The sequence below is a fragment of the Geospiza fortis genome, unplaced genomic scaffold (assembly GCF_000277835.1).
Source record: "Geospiza fortis unplaced genomic scaffold, GeoFor_1.0 scaffold55, whole genome shotgun sequence".
Lineage (NCBI taxonomy): Eukaryota > Metazoa > Chordata > Aves > Passeriformes > Thraupidae > Geospiza > Geospiza fortis.
This window is the reverse complement of record NW_005054308.1, coordinates 2,065,441-2,083,334: the sequence shown is the minus strand read 5'-3', so window position 1 is coordinate 2,083,334 and position 17,894 is coordinate 2,065,441. Positions and strand designations below refer to the sequence as shown.

Here is a 17,894-nt window from a genome sequence, read left to right as displayed (position 1 = left end):
GTGATAGGATGAGCCCATGGCCTGTTCAGTCTGGCATTTCCTCTACAATTAATAACAGTAATTTTACCATGCATAACCAAAGGCACATATTTTATGCATTTAATATAGAAACACTGTTACAGCTCAACTCTTTGGGCCTCTAATGCTGCAAAATACAGGTCACTCAAGACCAAAGCAGAGTACAACCAACTGGGGAAAGGGGTTAAATATTAAAACTCAAACAAAAAGTAGCCAAGGAGCATCTGGCAAAAAGGGCACAGCCTGGGGCACTGACAGCCTGGACACAAACCAACTCCTCAGGTCACAGTTTAGAGTTCCCATAAAAACTGATCATAAAATACCCACAAGTGTTTGTGATTGCACATTAGCATATTAGAAGTAGTAACATTTACATGATTTGGAAATTACATTTCTGAACATATTTACAGTTTTTAATACTCCCTTTACTGTGCATATTGTCCTGTCAATAACTAAGTATATCTGTACATTAAAAAGGCAATTAAGAAAATAAGTGTTAAATATGGGACATAATTACAAATACAGAACCCTGGAACAGATCCTATTTCACCTTGCAACTAAAATTGCTCACATATAATCAAAGTGTATTTAAACAAGAAAACATAAAGCAGTATTTTAAAAACCCCATAGTTTTATATTATTTGAACTTCCATTTTACAGCCTTACAAAAAACAAACAAGAGAATTTATAAATACTCCAGTAAGTAACCTCTGAGGCTACAGACACAGCAGTTAGAACATAGGAAATGCCAGGCTGAGTGAAGTCTGGACAAACTTACTCTGGCCCTTCTGCATACCCAATAATAAATTTTATTGCACATTAAAGAATTCTTGTATTTTTGTCTCTCTGTTCACTTGCTGGGGTAGCCTGGAAGGAGTCTGATGAATGCTGTAGATAGTTCACAATAAATATGCTGTGGAAGACCAACTTCAGCAGAAAGTGTGTGGCACAGTCCCACAGCCACTGAGATTTCAGTTCAACTCAGTAACATTTTGAGTGAGTGACACACATGAGGAAATGGCAACTTCAAAAGGAAAACTTTCCACAGCTTTAAAATACACCCTCTTGCCAAACACTAAAATTTATTTTCTTTAGTAGCATTGAGCATTGTTTGCAGAGAGCCTGCTCTGGAGCAGAGCCAGTTTCTGGGTAGTGGGGGGCATGGTTTTTCTTGGGCACACAGTGCACAAAGGAGGTTGCTTTGTGCTGGAAGGGAGCTGCTGACAGAAACATCTCTTCCTTTCATAACCACACTAAATGCCCTGCCAGGAAGGGAGGAACGGAAAACAGATCTTCAGCCACCTTACCCAAGCTGTGGAAAAGTGTGATGAGACAGAGAAAACAAGAATACACAGCTTGCCAAATATAGCAGGAGTTAACGTGACAGTAGGAAAGTCAGCACTGGAAGCTTCTTCACTTCTATCTATGGGAGATTAAGACATCAGTAGTATTGTACTCCAGAGCAGGTTGTGGAGATAGCAGCTTCCCTCAAACACACAATTACTTCATTACAAAGAGTGAAAAGGGCTTAGTTCTATTTTAGGGTGGCTTAATATAAAACACTTGTGATCTGTGGAAGGAGAGATGACAAAAATATATCCGTGTCAAATGACTCTAGCTACTCTCATGGCCAAAATCTCTTCTATAAAATGGAACTCAAGTGCACCAAATCCCTTCAAAAGCTGTTACACAGACTATCCCTACAGACAATGTGCTTCTCTGTTATTTCCCTGGCATTTGACAATGAAATAGACTACTTTATCTACACCAAGGTATTTGTGCCTAGTCTGATGACACCAAATGAGTGTTATCACCTGGGTCACAAATTGGAACAAATGCCCTGGAAAAATTGCTGCCATTCAAGACATCCCAAGAGAACCAGCTGGTTGGTTTTAGACTTGATAATACCCAAAGCTACAGTGTTAAACATTCCTGAGTCATACCCAAGGTCTTGGTTCTGACTGAAACCTGCTCTCCGGTGCCAGCCTCTCATTTCAAGTACTTTAAAACAGTCATGCCTCACCTGCTGTTAGCATTTGACATGTGTTATGGAAAAAAAAAAGAAGTGACTCACCTGGTATTTTGGGCATTGCTCTCTTGGATCAGAGAACGAGGAGGATGAATTGATTGAACTATCCAAGGAAGAAGAGCTGTCTCCTCCAGGTTTTAGCTGGCAACATTTCCCAAAAACTCTCACCTGAGCATCACTGCAGAGTTTCTGAAATAAAGACAACACATGTGACACACTCAGTCCCATGACCTGAAATCTTTGTTAGCATCACTGTATTTACCTAAGTAAGATATTTAACAGGTGAAAGGCTCATGCCCCAGGAAACAGGTAATAGAACATATAACCATATCTCTGCAGCCTGGCTGTCCAAAGGAAAGCTGAGCTCTCTTACTTCCAATTAGCCAGAAGCCAACAGGTCACTGCAACTCCATCTTCCTAAATAGACTTTTTTAGACCCAGGATTAGGAGAGAGGATGGTACCAAAGCATTTAAAGGAAGGATGGCAATGTCCACCTTATTCCCTATGCCTGCCAGAGTGGAGACGACACAGGAGTGTAAGCAGCAGCTCACCATTAATTCTCAAGCAAGAATAACACAGAATTCAGAAGATTCATGTTACAAGGGCAAGTGGAGAGAAAAGATCCTGTTTTTCACAGATCTCTCCCTAGCTGTGTCTAAGCCCCCTAGACTCTCTCAAGAGTGGCACAGAGGTGACACATTCCTTACATTTTCTGTATGAGGGAATTCTGAGGCTGAAAATGGACAATGCTGAAAAACACAGTGCTACAGAGAAGGCAAAAAAGATTTGCAAAATTATGGAGAATCAATCCAAAAGGTAAATTTTGATAGAGATTCAGACAGAAAGCAGAGCAGAGCAGAGAGTTTAGAGGGCCCCGATGGAGCTGGAATTGATGTACAGAATGGGCAGGATCTGTGTTCACTCTACACACAGAGAATTATCAATCCCTGGCATGGGAGATGCTTCACTACGTTTCATTCACTATTTAAAAGCATTCGTGATTTCCCTTGAGAATGCCAGCACCCCAAGCAGACTCAGCATCCACCAAGTTAATGCAGTTTACACAGCACTGGCATTGCCAACCCTCCTCACCTAAAGGTCTCAATGTATTTTTCACACACTCGTTACGCTTCAGCACACCCCCGTAAGGTTGGCATTATTTACATCTGCTGGTAGGCAGCACTAGGAGACAGAAATAGTCTACACTGCTCAGAATTCCACACTAACTCTGCCCTAAGACTTCCTTAATTACCATTTCCTACACAATCACCAAACCAGTAAGAGCAAGCTGAATGCAAACCCTGCTGAAAGGAAGGTTTTAGGACAGATGGGAACACAGAAGTGCTGTTATATGTCACAGCTTCATCTCTGGACTCACAGCTCTCTGCCACATGCTTCCCCTTCATACAAAAACATGGCCATGTCTCAACTTTTAAGGAAAAGGCATAAAGAAAAGTGTGAAATAGCCAAGGCACACACTAGTAACTCCACAACTGCTCAATAATCAGCAATAGCTGTTGGAAAAGATGACTGGCCTTACTGCTGTGGTGGGATGGGAGTCCCATGCTTCTGTCCTAGGTTGTCCAGGTTATTTTTTTGGGGACAGGTGACTTAAATTTGGCCCTAACTGTGGTTCAGCAAAGCAGCAGAAAATGGCCAGGACTATAAAGCCCCACGTGGCAGCCTTCACTGCTGCTCCCTTAGAGAGCTGCTGCCACAGAAAGCCTGAAGGAAAAATGTGCAGACGAATTAGCAACAGAGGGGAGGGAAGTGTTCACTTTCCCCCAGCCCTGTCAGCTTTCCTGACACACAGCAGCGTCCTCTCCTTTCCCCACAGTGGAGAGCTCACTGAAATCCTGCAATATGTAGATTTGCTAATGGCTACTGAGGATCTGTGGCTTGAGCACAGTGCACAATGGCTGGAACATGTGAACGATCATCATATGACTTCAGTAGGAGCTCGTGAACTAGAATTGCATTTTATCTCTGACACAAACAACAATGTCCTAGGCTAGGCAAGCATCATGTGATAAAACCACACACAATCCACAGGGTTACAGCAGCTTTTGCAGGCAAACCACATTTCAGCTTGCATTTTCCATCAGATGTTGAAAGTTCCTTCTAAAATGTTACAATTATAACTAAGCTTCCTTGAGACTGTAGAAATGCATTTACTGACTTTACAAGAGAAAATAAAATTCTGTGCATTAAAAAGAATAGGCTGAGTTTGCAAATCAATTACTTTTACGTAATTTCTTCTCATTGTCACTGCATTTTTCTGCACAGCAGCTTTTCCCAGATCCACTGGGTGGTCGGGTAACTTGCAGTAATAGTTGCCTAATTTAAATAGCAAACCAGGAAAATGGCTGTTTGGTCTTTGCAGTGGAGTTTAATGAACCAAAACTCCTGCAAGGAGTCTTTAAATGAGGTCAGAATCTTTCAGCTCCCACTTTTCAGAACCTTGTGAACAGTAAATCCCTCCTAAAATGCAGATCCCTGATGAATTTTGATGTTTGCTCTTTCACAAACTTAGCATGTGTTTATGAACTCCTTGGACAATGAAATCAAGTACTTGCAGTGACCCTTCCCTCTGCAATCTCTGACTTCAAATGTCAATGAAATTTTAGATGCTACAAATCTCAAGATATTATCCATCAAAGGAGTAGGATTGCTTGCATTCTCACATAATACTCCAAAGATATTCAAGCCAGGCTTCCAAAAATAAAAAAGTAACCTCATTATTTAAGAACTGTACAAGGGAATGTTTCAAAGCTGTGAATTTTCTTCCCCATTAGACAGAGTTGCATCAAATCCAGTCCCTGGGCAGGGTGGTGCTGGAGTGCTCTGAAATGCCCATTTTTGCTGGAGAGCAGAACATCTGCTGGAAGGATGCCTCTGCTCCTGGCTGCCACCCTGCTCTCCCTGCTGGGGTCACACTCTGTTCTCTCCCTGCCAGCTCACTGCAGATACCACCCAGCTCCAAAGACTTCTGGCAGTGCCCGTTCTGACATTAGAGGTCATCGTTTGCTGAAAGTCTTGGAGACCTAGCAGGTAGATCTGAAGAAAACTTAAAGTAAAATGTCTTTATAGGGTACAGGGTGCAAAGTCATTTTCTTCCTCAGTTCCTCTTCTGGAGTCTCTTTTCTCCACATCTGTCAGCAAAGCTTTTTAACTCTTTGACACAAACTCTATTCTCCTCAGCAAGTGGGAAAAACATGCCCAGTGCTGTGAATAGGAAGAGGAATTTCTGCTGGGCAGGCTTTGCTTTGGGGATAACAAGAAAGTTGAAAGGAGCCTGGTGTGTTGAACTAAATCAGAGTCTGTGTAGGTGTGTTAGGGCTGTGACTGAGTGACAGAAGGGAAAAGAAATGTCATCATATGCTTTACTCTTTTTTACCTCTCTGCAACAGCAGGTGCTCAAATACCACTGTGGTGGCAGTGATAGAGAAATCTCTATTTCCAAGCAAAGTTGCTACTCTTCAAGAGCTCTGTTCCTCATTTTCAAAACAGGCTTTCCAGAATAAAAAATATTTCCAAACAGATAAATTAATGGTTCTGCTGTATTAATATGAGTTGGCCTGTATGTGCAATGAAATGTATGTATCCACCCAACACATGGGAGTAGGCATGTGTTGAACAGGCACTCATTCCTCCCCTTCAAGTGCTCATGTAAAAATCCAGATTATCTTTCTTAAAATGCAGCTGGCAATGCTGCAATTTTCCTTTATTTCTAGAGTTGTTGAGTTCATCTATTACTCAGAGGTCAGTGAAAGAAATCAAGACAACCCTGTGCTTCCTTACTCCACTAGTATTTTTCCATGTCTGTTTAGAGAGAATAAGCTGAGCTAAGAAGGTGGGACTTGATCTTAGTGCTTACAGCTTTATCCATCTGCTCCACTCTGCTCAGACAGAGTCCAGAGTCTCCATTTCACACAACTCACCTAAAAGCAAAAGGCTCACTATCCAATTACTAATCCCTCAAAGCAATTTGCTGTTCAACATTTATCCAGTGCTGAAGTCTATCAGAACACGTGGCTAATCCTGGCTTGTTTCAAGCAGCATGCCATTTCTCTACTTTGGGATAAATATGACATTCAGAGTAAAAGAAATTGACACTGAAGGAGATCAAGTATCATATGACCTTTTAGTGAAATTATTCAAAGATAAAGACAACTAGTGGAAGAGGTGAACTTTCCATTCTCCAAACTGAACTTCACTATTGCACCTCTACATCTCAAATTCTGTACCCCAGGTCTCTCATTTCTTCAGAAAACCAAAACAAATGCTATTTCTGAAAACCTTCTTCTGCCTCTGGCTCCTGGCAACAAGTCTCTGCCCCTTCTCTGATTCCTTGTCTTTCCCCCTTTCCAACCACATGCCCAAACTCTAGATCTCTGCTCAGCACAGTGCAATTGGGTCCTTCCTTTTTTTCCTCCCTTCTCTTCCTCATGGTCCCTTGACACTCCTCCTTCCTCCCTGTTCTTCAAACTTTCCTCTAGGCTGATCTTCAAATTTAGGAAATCTTTAAGCTCTTACACGTCCCATCAGCACCTCTCCCCAGCCAGATCCCCAGTGTTAACCACTCTATTGTCATAAATCCCCACTGGACAAAACAGAAAGGAAAAAGAACATTAAAATGAGACAGTTAATCCCTGTCTCACTTTGCCTGCTCCAAGGGAAGCCATGATCCAAGGTTCCCCTTTTCAGCTTCTTCTTTACTTCACTCCCCACTCCTCCCTCCTGGCACCATTCCTGTGGCATCCTTATCCCAATCAATTACCAGCCCTTGGAGGCAAACTCCTCATCCTTCAGCTGGCCTTTGCACACTGGCAGTTATGGGGACATAATTCCTGCCCCACACAGTAAAACACAAGCCAGCCCTAGCACGAGCTGAGTATGGATGCAGTGTCAAGGTTGGGAAGCCAACCAAGCACAGGGAAAGGCAGAGTGAGGCTGACAGCCCAGCACTGCCTGGGCCACCTGGCTGCTGCACCTTAAGCAGGAAAAGGAGCTGCTTGTTGTGCTTATTTGAAATTCAAAGGAGGGCTGGTGCTACAGTTGTGGAGCACACCTGTGTTCACACACAGCTCCTGGCTCAGGCACTCAGTGTAGCGAAGGGCACAGGGAGGAGAGCAGGGCTGATGGCACCGGGGAGCAGAGAGCAGGAGAGGAGGCGTCAGAGCAAGAGGAGCAGATGAACACAGAACAGAGCCTACCAGCAGAAACCAGTCATAGGTTGTAACATTATCACCTGCACATCAAGTAACAGAGTCTCATTAGAAATGAGATACTTACTGCTATGAGGAACGAAAAAAATAACTCTAGAGAGGAGACAGCGGCTCAAACCCACAAGCTTGCCCACAGAAGTTCTTTGATGCCCAAAAATCCAGGGGATGTGGATGCTTGGGTGGGGACAGAGGCTGTTCAGTAAAGTCATCTGTAATGCCTCTTGCTCATAGCACGGGCTGCCCTGGTACAGTCACTGTGCAAATGGCTGTTCTGATGCATTTGCTCGTGACCTAGTGCCACAGGGCTGCAAGGGGCAGCCACTCTCCTTCTGGGATACCCTGGCAGAACTCACACACAATTTTCTGATGCTCAGGACACAGCAGCCTTTCCCCTCTGCTTCCAGAGCCCAGCTGATCAATAGCCCATCCCCTGGAAAGCTGGGGAAGGACCTCTCCTGCTTAGCACCAAAAAAGGTATAGGACTCACAAAGGGGATCTCTCTGCCTCCCACATGCGAAGTGCCCACAGCTGTCTGAGGCAGATCTGTGCCTGGCACAGCCTTGGGCCAACATTCCCGGTGTGGGGAATGGCCTCCAGCCCTCCTCCCTCACCAGGCTGCTGCTCAGCCTCCCTGGCACGTTTAACTCTAGCAAGGCTGGGGGAATCATCACTTCTCCTGAGCAATCAGAATATTGTAATGGCCACTGCAAACTCCTGACTGCCTTCAGTGTCCTGCTGTGCAAAACCCTCCCCAAATTCTTGTCTAATTAATATTTACCTTTACTGAAGACATGAAGAGGCTGAATTAATATCCAATGAAAACAAAAGGTCCTTATTTGTATTATAGCCACATTTCCCTCACAGGTAAGATGAACCTTAGTAATGCTTTACTAAGGAGAGCCCATCTTGGTGTAAGCACAAACTCAGCAGTTTTCACTGATCAAAAATCCAGAGCTTACTGTTTTATTTCTTGAAACATCTGTGTCTGCAAAGATTTTCTCGGATGCTCCCTAAATTTTATGACCACACCCTCCCTTACAGAATTCAAATGCCTGAGCCACATTCAACCTTGGCCCATCACACAACTTTTAACATATGCAGGGATTATACATATAAACCAGACCAAAATACATCTCACCTTGCAGGCATACAACTCTTAAATTATAATTGCTTTCATGTCTGATAAACAACAGAAAATGGGAACTGAAGAGCACAGCACCATACAGCAAAGTGAAACCCTCTTGATTTTCTGTGCTAGACTGCTTTGACTTGAACCAGAACACTCTGGCCACTGCCAGGCACTCTTCCAAATGTCTTCCCAGTGTTATTTGTAGATCCAGAGGTATAAGTCACATTAGAAAATAGGGGTGAGGGGGAAGAGATGCAGAAAGCCTTGCACAAAAAGTGGGGTGCTGAACAGATACCCTTTTCAGAACAAAGAGTGCCCAGCCCACACATGGCTGGCTGCAAAAGGGCAAAAGCGCCTTGGAATGTGCTTAGAGCCAAGATCTGGCTTTGTATAGGCAGGGTGTGTCTTTGCTAATGAAAATCATGATAAAGAGCAGAGAAAGGAACAATGCAATTCCTTGAAAATGGCCAGTACATCCTGCTCACTGCACAAACCCACACTGAGCTCACATCAAGCCCAGCTGAAGACTCTCCTGCATGTCTTTACCTGCAAACTTTTGTTTTATGAGGAAAGTTTTGCCTGACATGACATTATCTGAATGCTGCAGAAAGCAGATGCATGGCAAGCAAATGTTTCAACATATCCACTTTCAAAGAATCCTAATACTATGAAAAACAAATGTATAAAGTTCCTAGAGATGACTTCTGGGTATTTCAAATGCTCTGGAAAGAGTTTTCCTCGACTCATCTTATGTGGAGATGGTGACTACAGCTGTTTCCCTCCCCCTTAGCAAAGAAAAAGGGAACAGTAATATGGAACCTTATCAGCTCCATTATCAGCCATTTATCCTGTGGCTGTTGAGATGCCACAGTCAATGAGCTTTCTGAAGTAACCCAACACAATGAAGTTTGCAAGTTCAGTGGGCAAGTACACATCTATCTTAAAGAGGTTCTAGACTTTCAAGAAATTAATTTAAATCTGGCAAGAGGGTTTATACTCTAAGTTATTTTTATTAATGAAGTAATAGTGGTAAGTACAGCCAGCAATTCATACCAATAAACCACTTCTAAAGATCTCCTGTCTTTAAAAACCTGTTTTCCTGGCAAGAACATCAGGAAGAACAGGAACTAACACAACCATTCTTACAAGTTTAAATAAAAAAGAAAAATGCATTTTTAAACATTTTATGAAACTTGCTTTATGTCACAAATTTTATTTCACAAATTCTCTATAAAAACTAGGAAATTGGGATCTTGATTCATGGCTATAAAAGCACTGGAGTAAGCAATGGAGAAGCCTGGAAGTTTGTGCCTGGTAAGACACAGATTCCAGAGGTTTGGATACTGGACACAGCACTTGAGATCAGGGTTAAGAGCATCAGGCTGGGAACAGGCTGGAAGAGCTTGGAAAGCTGCATGAAAAATCTTGCTGTACTCCAATACCCAACAGGAAAACCAGGGCTTGGAAGTAATATGTTATTTTGTGTACTCCTGCTTACAGAAGGACCTCTATAAGTCCTATAGGTAAAAGCAGCTGGAATCATTAATTTCAATTAATTCACACCATGCTTTCTGCTTGCAGAGCTTAAAATGATTTGTGAATGTTTTTAGAAATGGTGAAAAGGAAGTTCAAAGCAGTGAAATAAGTTGTCTAGCCTCATACCACCACTTTCAGTAGCACTGTGGCCAGAAATTAATCTTCTGTCCAGAGCCCTTAGAAGGAAGTATCCTCATCTGACCACATCCATTTCAGTTTCAATTAATAGATTACCATGCCAATCATGCCAAAAGGAAAACCAGAGTTTTCAAGTAACTTTGTGTGAAAAAACTGTCAGCAAAGCATACAAACAGCAATTGATAAAAGTTAACCAAACAGGACACAACAGGATGCAGGGCTGGGGGGATGTTCTGATTAAGAATGCAGACCCCACCACGGCACAAAACTAGATTAATAAATCCCAGTTCAGGCCCTGTTTCAACCCCCAGCACTGCTTGCTGCAGTCCCAGGAAGAAATCCTTCTCACTGAAAGAGCAGAAAGTAGATAAATCCCAGAATAAAGAGATCCCTATAGTATTTAAAGCTGGTAAAAGTGAAACCACTGAAGCCTGAATAATTTGCAACTTAACAGGCATTTAAACATAGCCCTGCATATAACCAAGGTTTAAATGTCAATATGAATAAAACAGAATGTATGCAATTTATCAATTTGGCCATTTGAAAAAATACAACTATAAACATGTAAATTAGCAAAATACTCACCGACACTGAAACATCCTCTATTTTTCTTTTAGCACTGGAATCAAATAAGACATTCCGTCCTCTTCTCTCACAGTCCTGGTACACGATCAGTCGGATCTGACTTGGGTCAAACTCCGGCAAAGGCCAGCTTTAATTGAAAAAGAAAAGAGCAGAAGGATCAATTACCACAACTCTTTATTACACTGCTCTTTTTACATTCTCTGTATATACAACTTGATTAAAACAGAGTCCAGAAAATTCAAAGCCATTTCATCAAACCCTTTGATCCTGTAGCCAGAACTACGGCCTTTGTTTTCTTTTCTTTCCCCTACATGTGCCAAATTGCACTGTCATAAACTGCACCAATCCTCTACAAGTGCACAAAATGATGTGTGCAGCATTAATAGATCTTGTGCTCTGTCTTGTGATGTTTTCTTCAAGTTATCTAGAATCAACGTCATAGAACTTAGCTTTTGTGTTTAAAGACACAAAAAAACCCCAAGATGAATAATCACAGGGTGGTTTCAGAGAACCACCTGGCTCTCTCCACATAAGCCACTGTGACTCAAGGGCATGGTCAGCAAACCACACAAAGCAATCCTAACACACCTATTCCCAAACTGATTTCCAAGGGAAGGAGCTTTCCTGAAGCCTCAGAACCTTCCCTATATGCCAGTACCCCAGAGGAGGTCTCAAAGGGAGAACTTGCAGGGACCAGGTTTGGGAACCATTCCATAATCTTCTCTTTAAGGGTGCTTTGTAGCCACCATCTTAAATTTTCATTTTAAAAAGCCAGCCATCACTTTAAAGCCCAGCAAGCATTGTCATCAATTGGCTTGGGAATCCATTTTCACTGACACCATCTCAATTCTTGGAAGATACGAAACAAGATACCTGCTGTATCCATGAAACCACCAGGGATCATCTTTCAGCTAGTTTACAAGCCATTTCCTAGATCAAGTGAAATTCTGTCTTCCTTATTCTTGGCTTTTAGACAAGCAGTGTTAGCATGAACTTCAAGGAGCCAGAAACAAGGCACTGGAACTTTCCAGCCATTAAGGAAGGATACAGATTCCCAATTTGCACAAAGCTGAACATGCATTTCAGCAAAAAGACACCCATAACATGGGTTAAACCTGGTATGTTAGACTCCAAGACAGTAGTAAAATTTCCTCTCCCCTAACTCAGCACCCAAGGGGTTTCCTGCTCTGCACCCATTCTTTATGTGATCAACAAGTTCTGTAACAGCAGAAAATCCATTTGATCACCAAAGCCATCATCACCTACCAGAAGCTTTTAAGGATTTAAGGATGCTCCAGTACAGGTACACAAGTTTTACAACGTGTGTAGTCCCAATGAGGTGAAACTAAGCAGCAAGACATACAGTTACACACTCTCCTGAGATGGAATCTATTTCCTAATCTGCCCATCCGCACCATTTAGCAACAAGAGAGAAAAACAGAAGCTGCAGAGAAGATGGTGTGCAACAAATGTCCAAATCAACTTATTACAAGAAAGAAAACCTTGAGCAACTTGAGCTGAAATAACTTCATGTCTAGATTTGGGGGCAAGGAGCCACACACCCTCTCATTTGGGCACCTAAAGCCAAGTGTTACCTGCAGCATGAAATGCCCACACGAAGGGCAGACACCAAACTGAGCAAACTCTGCACCAAAACCCAAGCACAGTGACCAACTCAGAGCCAAGCTTCCCCTTACTGGATGCTCTCCTAATTAATCCCATCTTGCATTTCAGAAAATGTAAGAAAACAAAGCCCCTCGTTTGACACACGCCTGGGATGTTACCAACTGAGAGGCACAAAAAGCACTAGAGCTGGGGATGGTAACTGCTCAGAGCATGACTTTGGCTAGAAGTGAGGAGGAGCACTGGATAAACTGGCTTCCTGGAAGAATAACCTCCATATATTAAAGTGGAATCAGTGGAAGTCCAGAAACAAACATTTTTTCCAAATAGGCCACAGTAGTTCCTACAAAGAAACTGTGTGACAATAACAATAAATCGCTTGCCAGAAGGGTGCTATTGCTTGCTCCACCCCTGCAACGCGTTTGAATTTCCTTCACACTCAGACAAAAGCATTTCTTCCATTACCTAGTACTTTTGATATTTGACTTTGAAATTACTGGCAAAGAAGGCAGTAGCTGTTCCAGATCTTAGGAAAGTCTACTTATAAAAAGCTCCAAGAGCAGATTACACACTAAGAGGAGAGAAAGCTAAATATAAAACTCTTGCTGTATTCAGAAACATATTTGATGAAAGTAACAAGAGCTTGTTTACTTCTCAGCTTCTTCACATGACATTTCAACTTTCTCTAGACAAGCATTTAGTAGCTATTACCCATCATAATTTGTGATAATTCCAAAGAAGCGCTATCTCTGTTACATAATAGCATCCTTAAGCACATTTCAGCCTTGCAAAAACATTCCCTGGCAATAGCAGGCCACTTCCCAAACCAGAAGAGCCTTTCAGAGAGCTGGGGAAAAGTTCATTCAGACAGACAGTAAACAGAAGGCAGCCTGGCACCTCCAACTCACCCCCACCAGTGAGGGGGAAGCAGGACACAGAGCTTTGCTTTTGTTGTTAGCAGATTTAAAATACCGTTAAGCTTGATATCTGAATAGATTATCCCCAGAAACATAAAATTCCTGCATGCAAGAGGCATTCTCAAAACAAACATAACAGGGCAGCACTCCAGCGCTCCTCTTCAGCAGATGAAAACTGACCTAGATCTTCTGAATATAATTAGTTCTGTTTATAAATGGAAACTAACTTTGACATTTAACTGATGTTTTCTTGAGATTCCTACAGGAAAACCAGGAGACGTAGAATGAAATGTTCTAGCAATGATAATGAAAGGTGAGTCTCCATTTCCCACACTGTTCTGGAAATGACAGCTTCTTAATAAGGACTTTTTCCTGCATGAACTATCTGCCATTCTTTGATCTTTCTTTGAAACTTAGTAGATGTAAAGAAAAATCCCAAAATTAACCCAGTGAAAAAAAAACCCATAAGAACCACTACCCAGGAAACCCCAAATATCTTTCACCAGTAGAAGTGTTTGCAACTTTGCCACACAGTGCTGTGACCTCAGGCATGGAACAAAAGAAAAATTGGTGACAAACAAATTCCTTCTGAGCAGGACACTGCTCCTGTGGAGATCTCCACTAGACAAGTGGGGATTCCTCTAGAATGACATGCTCAAAAATACCTATATGGAGTGGAAATCTGTTGATGTATAAATGCTGTATGGGATGTTTTAGAAACAAAATCCAGCTCTCACACCATGACAGACTGGTTGAGGTTGGAAGGGTCTTCTGGAGGGCATCTGATCCACTGCCCCTGCACAGACACTCATGCAAGGACAGAGTGCAAAAGAAAAGTAATTATTTGGGAGAGAAAGGGAAAATCCCATATTATTAATGACGGAATTATTAGAAACTAGCAACAATGAGACCAAGATCTGAAAAATGATATTTTAATGCATATTCACACTTAAGCCCTACTGTTGTTCAGTTCTTCCCTTTTTTCATCCTTTCTGCTTTTCTGCCTTTTTTACCTTCAATCACAAGGAATATCACCTGTAGCTTACACTTACAAATCCATTTCATGCTTCCTGACACCTCTACTAGAGATTCACAGCAATTCAGAATTCCAACTGCTCACTAAGGATGAATTTTCTTGTGTTCCCGGAGTTTATTACCACCATCAATGTTTCTCAGCAAGAACTGAATGGCTGTAAATTGGTATTATTTCACTCTGTGCAAGTTTCAATAGATGACACAACAGACACAGAAATCCTTCATTACCACTCCAACAATACAGGATTTTCCCCTGTAACTGAATCCCAGTACATTCCTTCCTCCTCATTCCCACCCAGAACACGAACACCACTTCTTCATTACATTAAAGGTTTAGCTTAGTATTATCTTCCCTTCTGGCTGAGACTACTTTTAAAACTGTTTATATTAACATGGCTTAGATTCTATCTGGTTACTTTTTAATAAAAACAGATACTTAGATACTTTGGAAATCTTAAATTAAAGCAACTGAAGCAAAATGATCAAGATATTAAGCAAGTAGGAACTGGAAAAGAGTTTTCTAAAAAGTAAGGCTGCTCGAAACCAGAATAGGACTAAGCATGTAAAAAGTAAGTTGAAACTATCAGTCAAACTATTGTTTTCCTACATCATGTTACCCATAGTTATAAAAATTGCCTGGTGATGAATCACTTGGAACTATTTTTAAATGCATCTACGCAAATGATATTTATAGTTTATGCCAGCTTATCTGTTCTGCATGGTTTACATGTTAGCACCTTTTTAAAGGGTGACAGGAACAGCCCGGCGGAGCAGACGGGCCCACCTTGTCCCATGTTCCCCTCACAGGCTCTGGCAGAAGGAAACATCTTCCTTCACTGCTGCTAGGTGAGCATCAGAACAGAGGCACAGGGATTCCAGAGCTTATCTCCAGCACCTGCAGATGATTCTCCAGGTATTATCCTTGTTGCAGTGGTGCTTAGACCCAGCCAACTTGTACTACACAAGCCTTTGACAGAGGCTGCATCTGTCATGAAGAGCTAACACTGTAAATATGAGACTGTTCCACTGAGTGCACTGGGATTTCAGATTATCTCCACATTCCATGGAGATGTACATCCACATCAAGGCACACTCACCTGTACCCATACAGCCCAGTATACAGGATCCTGCAGTTACTTTGCTACAGAGAAGAGTGATCAAGGCCAGAAGGAAAATGGTCCTTGCCTAGTCCAACCATCCTATCATACTCCTCTCAGCCCTGAGATGCCTTTTCCCTCCTCCTGCCCAAACAGAATTCCCTTCTCCTGCCCAAATGCCTTGCAGATTTCTATTATCTGTTATTAGATTTTTTTCTTTTGGCTTTGAGAAGATACTACAAAAGTTCATTATATAGGATTGACAGGGAGGGTCTTCTACATACTTTAATACCTTCTTACTCCACTTCAGTAATTCACTTATCATTTGACCATTATTTCACAAAACAGCTGGACAGGCCATTCTGAAAGATCACAACTAATTTGGAAACATTGAAACATTTGGAAACAATGAAAACAGAACTGTAATGCGTATTAATGATGCTTGCAGCTTTGGAAGACCATCTCCTCTTAGAGGTATGGGTAGGTTATTTATTTCTTTAACAACATCACCTGAAACACAAAAGAACTTTCTCAGCATTCACAAGACAAGGATGATCCAGGCTGCATGGCTGATTTGCAAAGCTGGCATTTCAAGAGAGAGATTCCGTTTAAGTGCTGGTGACATAACACAACCGTAAGGCTGCAAGGAGGAAGAAAGTTCCCTAAAGTAGAGAAACTACAGGGCCTATACTTAGAAAAAATGTTGCAAGACATTTGTCTTTACAAGAGCTGAGGTCATGTCAGGGCTGTGTGACTGTGGTGGCGAGCACTTGCTGATTCTGCCCAGAGGAGCAGCACTGGTGCCTTGGCCAGGGCAGCAGGGAGCCCTCGGGGCTGGATTGCGAAGGAGCTCACCCAGCGCCCGGGGGACTCTGCCCTCTGCCTCGGTGACCTCAGCTGGGCTTCCACAGAAGTCACAGGACCTGGGTTCTGGGTAGCACGGAAGGATAGACAGATGGTGGATCATCTCAGGGACAAGCACCCTTGACTGCCTGCAGTGGTGACATGGGTGTATCCCATGGAAATAATGTTTCTTTAAAATACAAAGAAATAAATCAAAGCACCCTGCTTTTAATCTCTTGAAAGAGGGCGACATGTCCACAGGCACTGCAGCGCTGTGGAGGTCAGCTCCCTGCTCCAGCTCTAAGTCAGTCTCATTATTTACCAGCTTAGCAATCCTCACCTGGAATAGATGCACTTCTTGAGCTACAGGAAACTTGTACTGCTTATACTAAGTACATATTGTACACCAGGAACAAAGTACATCAGCCAGGTATTTCACAGGTATAACAAACTTGGACCTGAACTTCAACTGCCTGCCAAGCTCCTTGGCTCTGTCCAATTCTTTATCTGTATATAATGCTGACTTTAGTTTGTTTTCATTTTTTCTCCCTTCTAATGAGAGTCACTTGACTCTCATTAAGATACCTAATTTATACTCTGAAGTCTAATACATGAACCAGATCCTTTTCCATAAGCAAAAAGACATAACACTGACAGGTTAGGTGCACCCTAGTCAACACAATAATCATAATCTGGAGTGTTATACTGAAAATAAATTGGTGGGAAGATTTTGTCAAAGCTGTGTAATATGTTGAATAACTTTGCAATTCACATACCTTGTAGAATTTACAATCACTGTTAATAATTTCATAAAATATTTCTGGGACTACTTCACTTACGCCATTTCAGAAAGTACCTGTTCAGGTTTTAGCTGATTTAGGTACATGTATGCATGCAAAATGTATGCACATGCACACACAAATTTCATGCTCTCTTAAAATATGTTTTAATTAAAACCGCACACAAATGAGACACAGTTCCTTTCAGTTAAATTCACTAGCACTGAACAAAATTACATTATTCAAGCAGACCGCACTTCCCTTTGCAAAATTACAAGATAGAATCAATTCAGGCAAAAAAAAAAATCACGTCCTTTAGCATAAAATTATAGTAAGAATCATAAAAAAATAAGTCTCTAGAAGATTCACATCTCCGGAAAATAAGTATTTTCATCACAGGGAAAACAACAAGCTTTCAAATAATTAAAATTATCTCAAGATCTGTGCAGTGACCATACCTGGGAAGCATCTTTGTCCCCCGAGCAGCTCCACTTTTGAAAATCCCTATAAACTCCTGTTGTGCCTGGCTGCCAACTCAGGTTAATAATAGCAATGAGCCATATTCATCCAAAACCACAAGACTGTCAGGTGACATATCAAGAGGTCTGAATTTAACTCAAACAAAAGACTCTCCATGCTGCAACGCAAAGCCTTAATCCTAGCAACAGGAGCACAGAAACCACCTTAAGGACAGCAGAGTCGGGGTTTGCACCCGCCTGCGTTTGCGCTGCCCCGCAGTTTCATAACCCAAATCCTGCCCCACAATTCTGCACCGCCTGGGATTTCTGCCCGAGGAAGGAGTGCCCGTCTTCTCCGCTCCTCCGTCTCTTCCAGGGCTTGCTGCGGAGGAGATCAGCGGAATTCAGGGGGAAGCCAAGCGCTGTCCTGGCAGCGCCGGCCCGGACCTGTCAGTGCCATCCATCCACCCGCGCTGCC

General features: G+C 42.2%; 1 protein-coding gene across 1 annotated transcript in view; it reads right to left on the bottom strand.

Moving 5' to 3' along the window:
- FNIP1 (folliculin interacting protein 1) overlaps positions 1 to 17,888 on the bottom strand; it is a 44,529-nt gene extending 26,641 nt beyond the window's left edge. The window contains exons 1-3 of the mRNA XM_005418680.3: positions 17,417 to 17,888; positions 10,665 to 10,791; positions 2,093 to 2,236 (exon numbers count right to left, since the gene is read on the bottom strand). Of these exons, the coding sequence (XP_005418737.1) occupies positions 2,093 to 2,236; positions 10,665 to 10,791; positions 17,417 to 17,427 (282 nt within the window). The 5' untranslated portion in view covers positions 17,428 to 17,888. The remainder of the gene's footprint in view (positions 1 to 2,092; positions 2,237 to 10,664; positions 10,792 to 17,416) is intronic.
- Between the last annotated feature and the right edge of the window lie 6 nt (positions 17,889 to 17,894).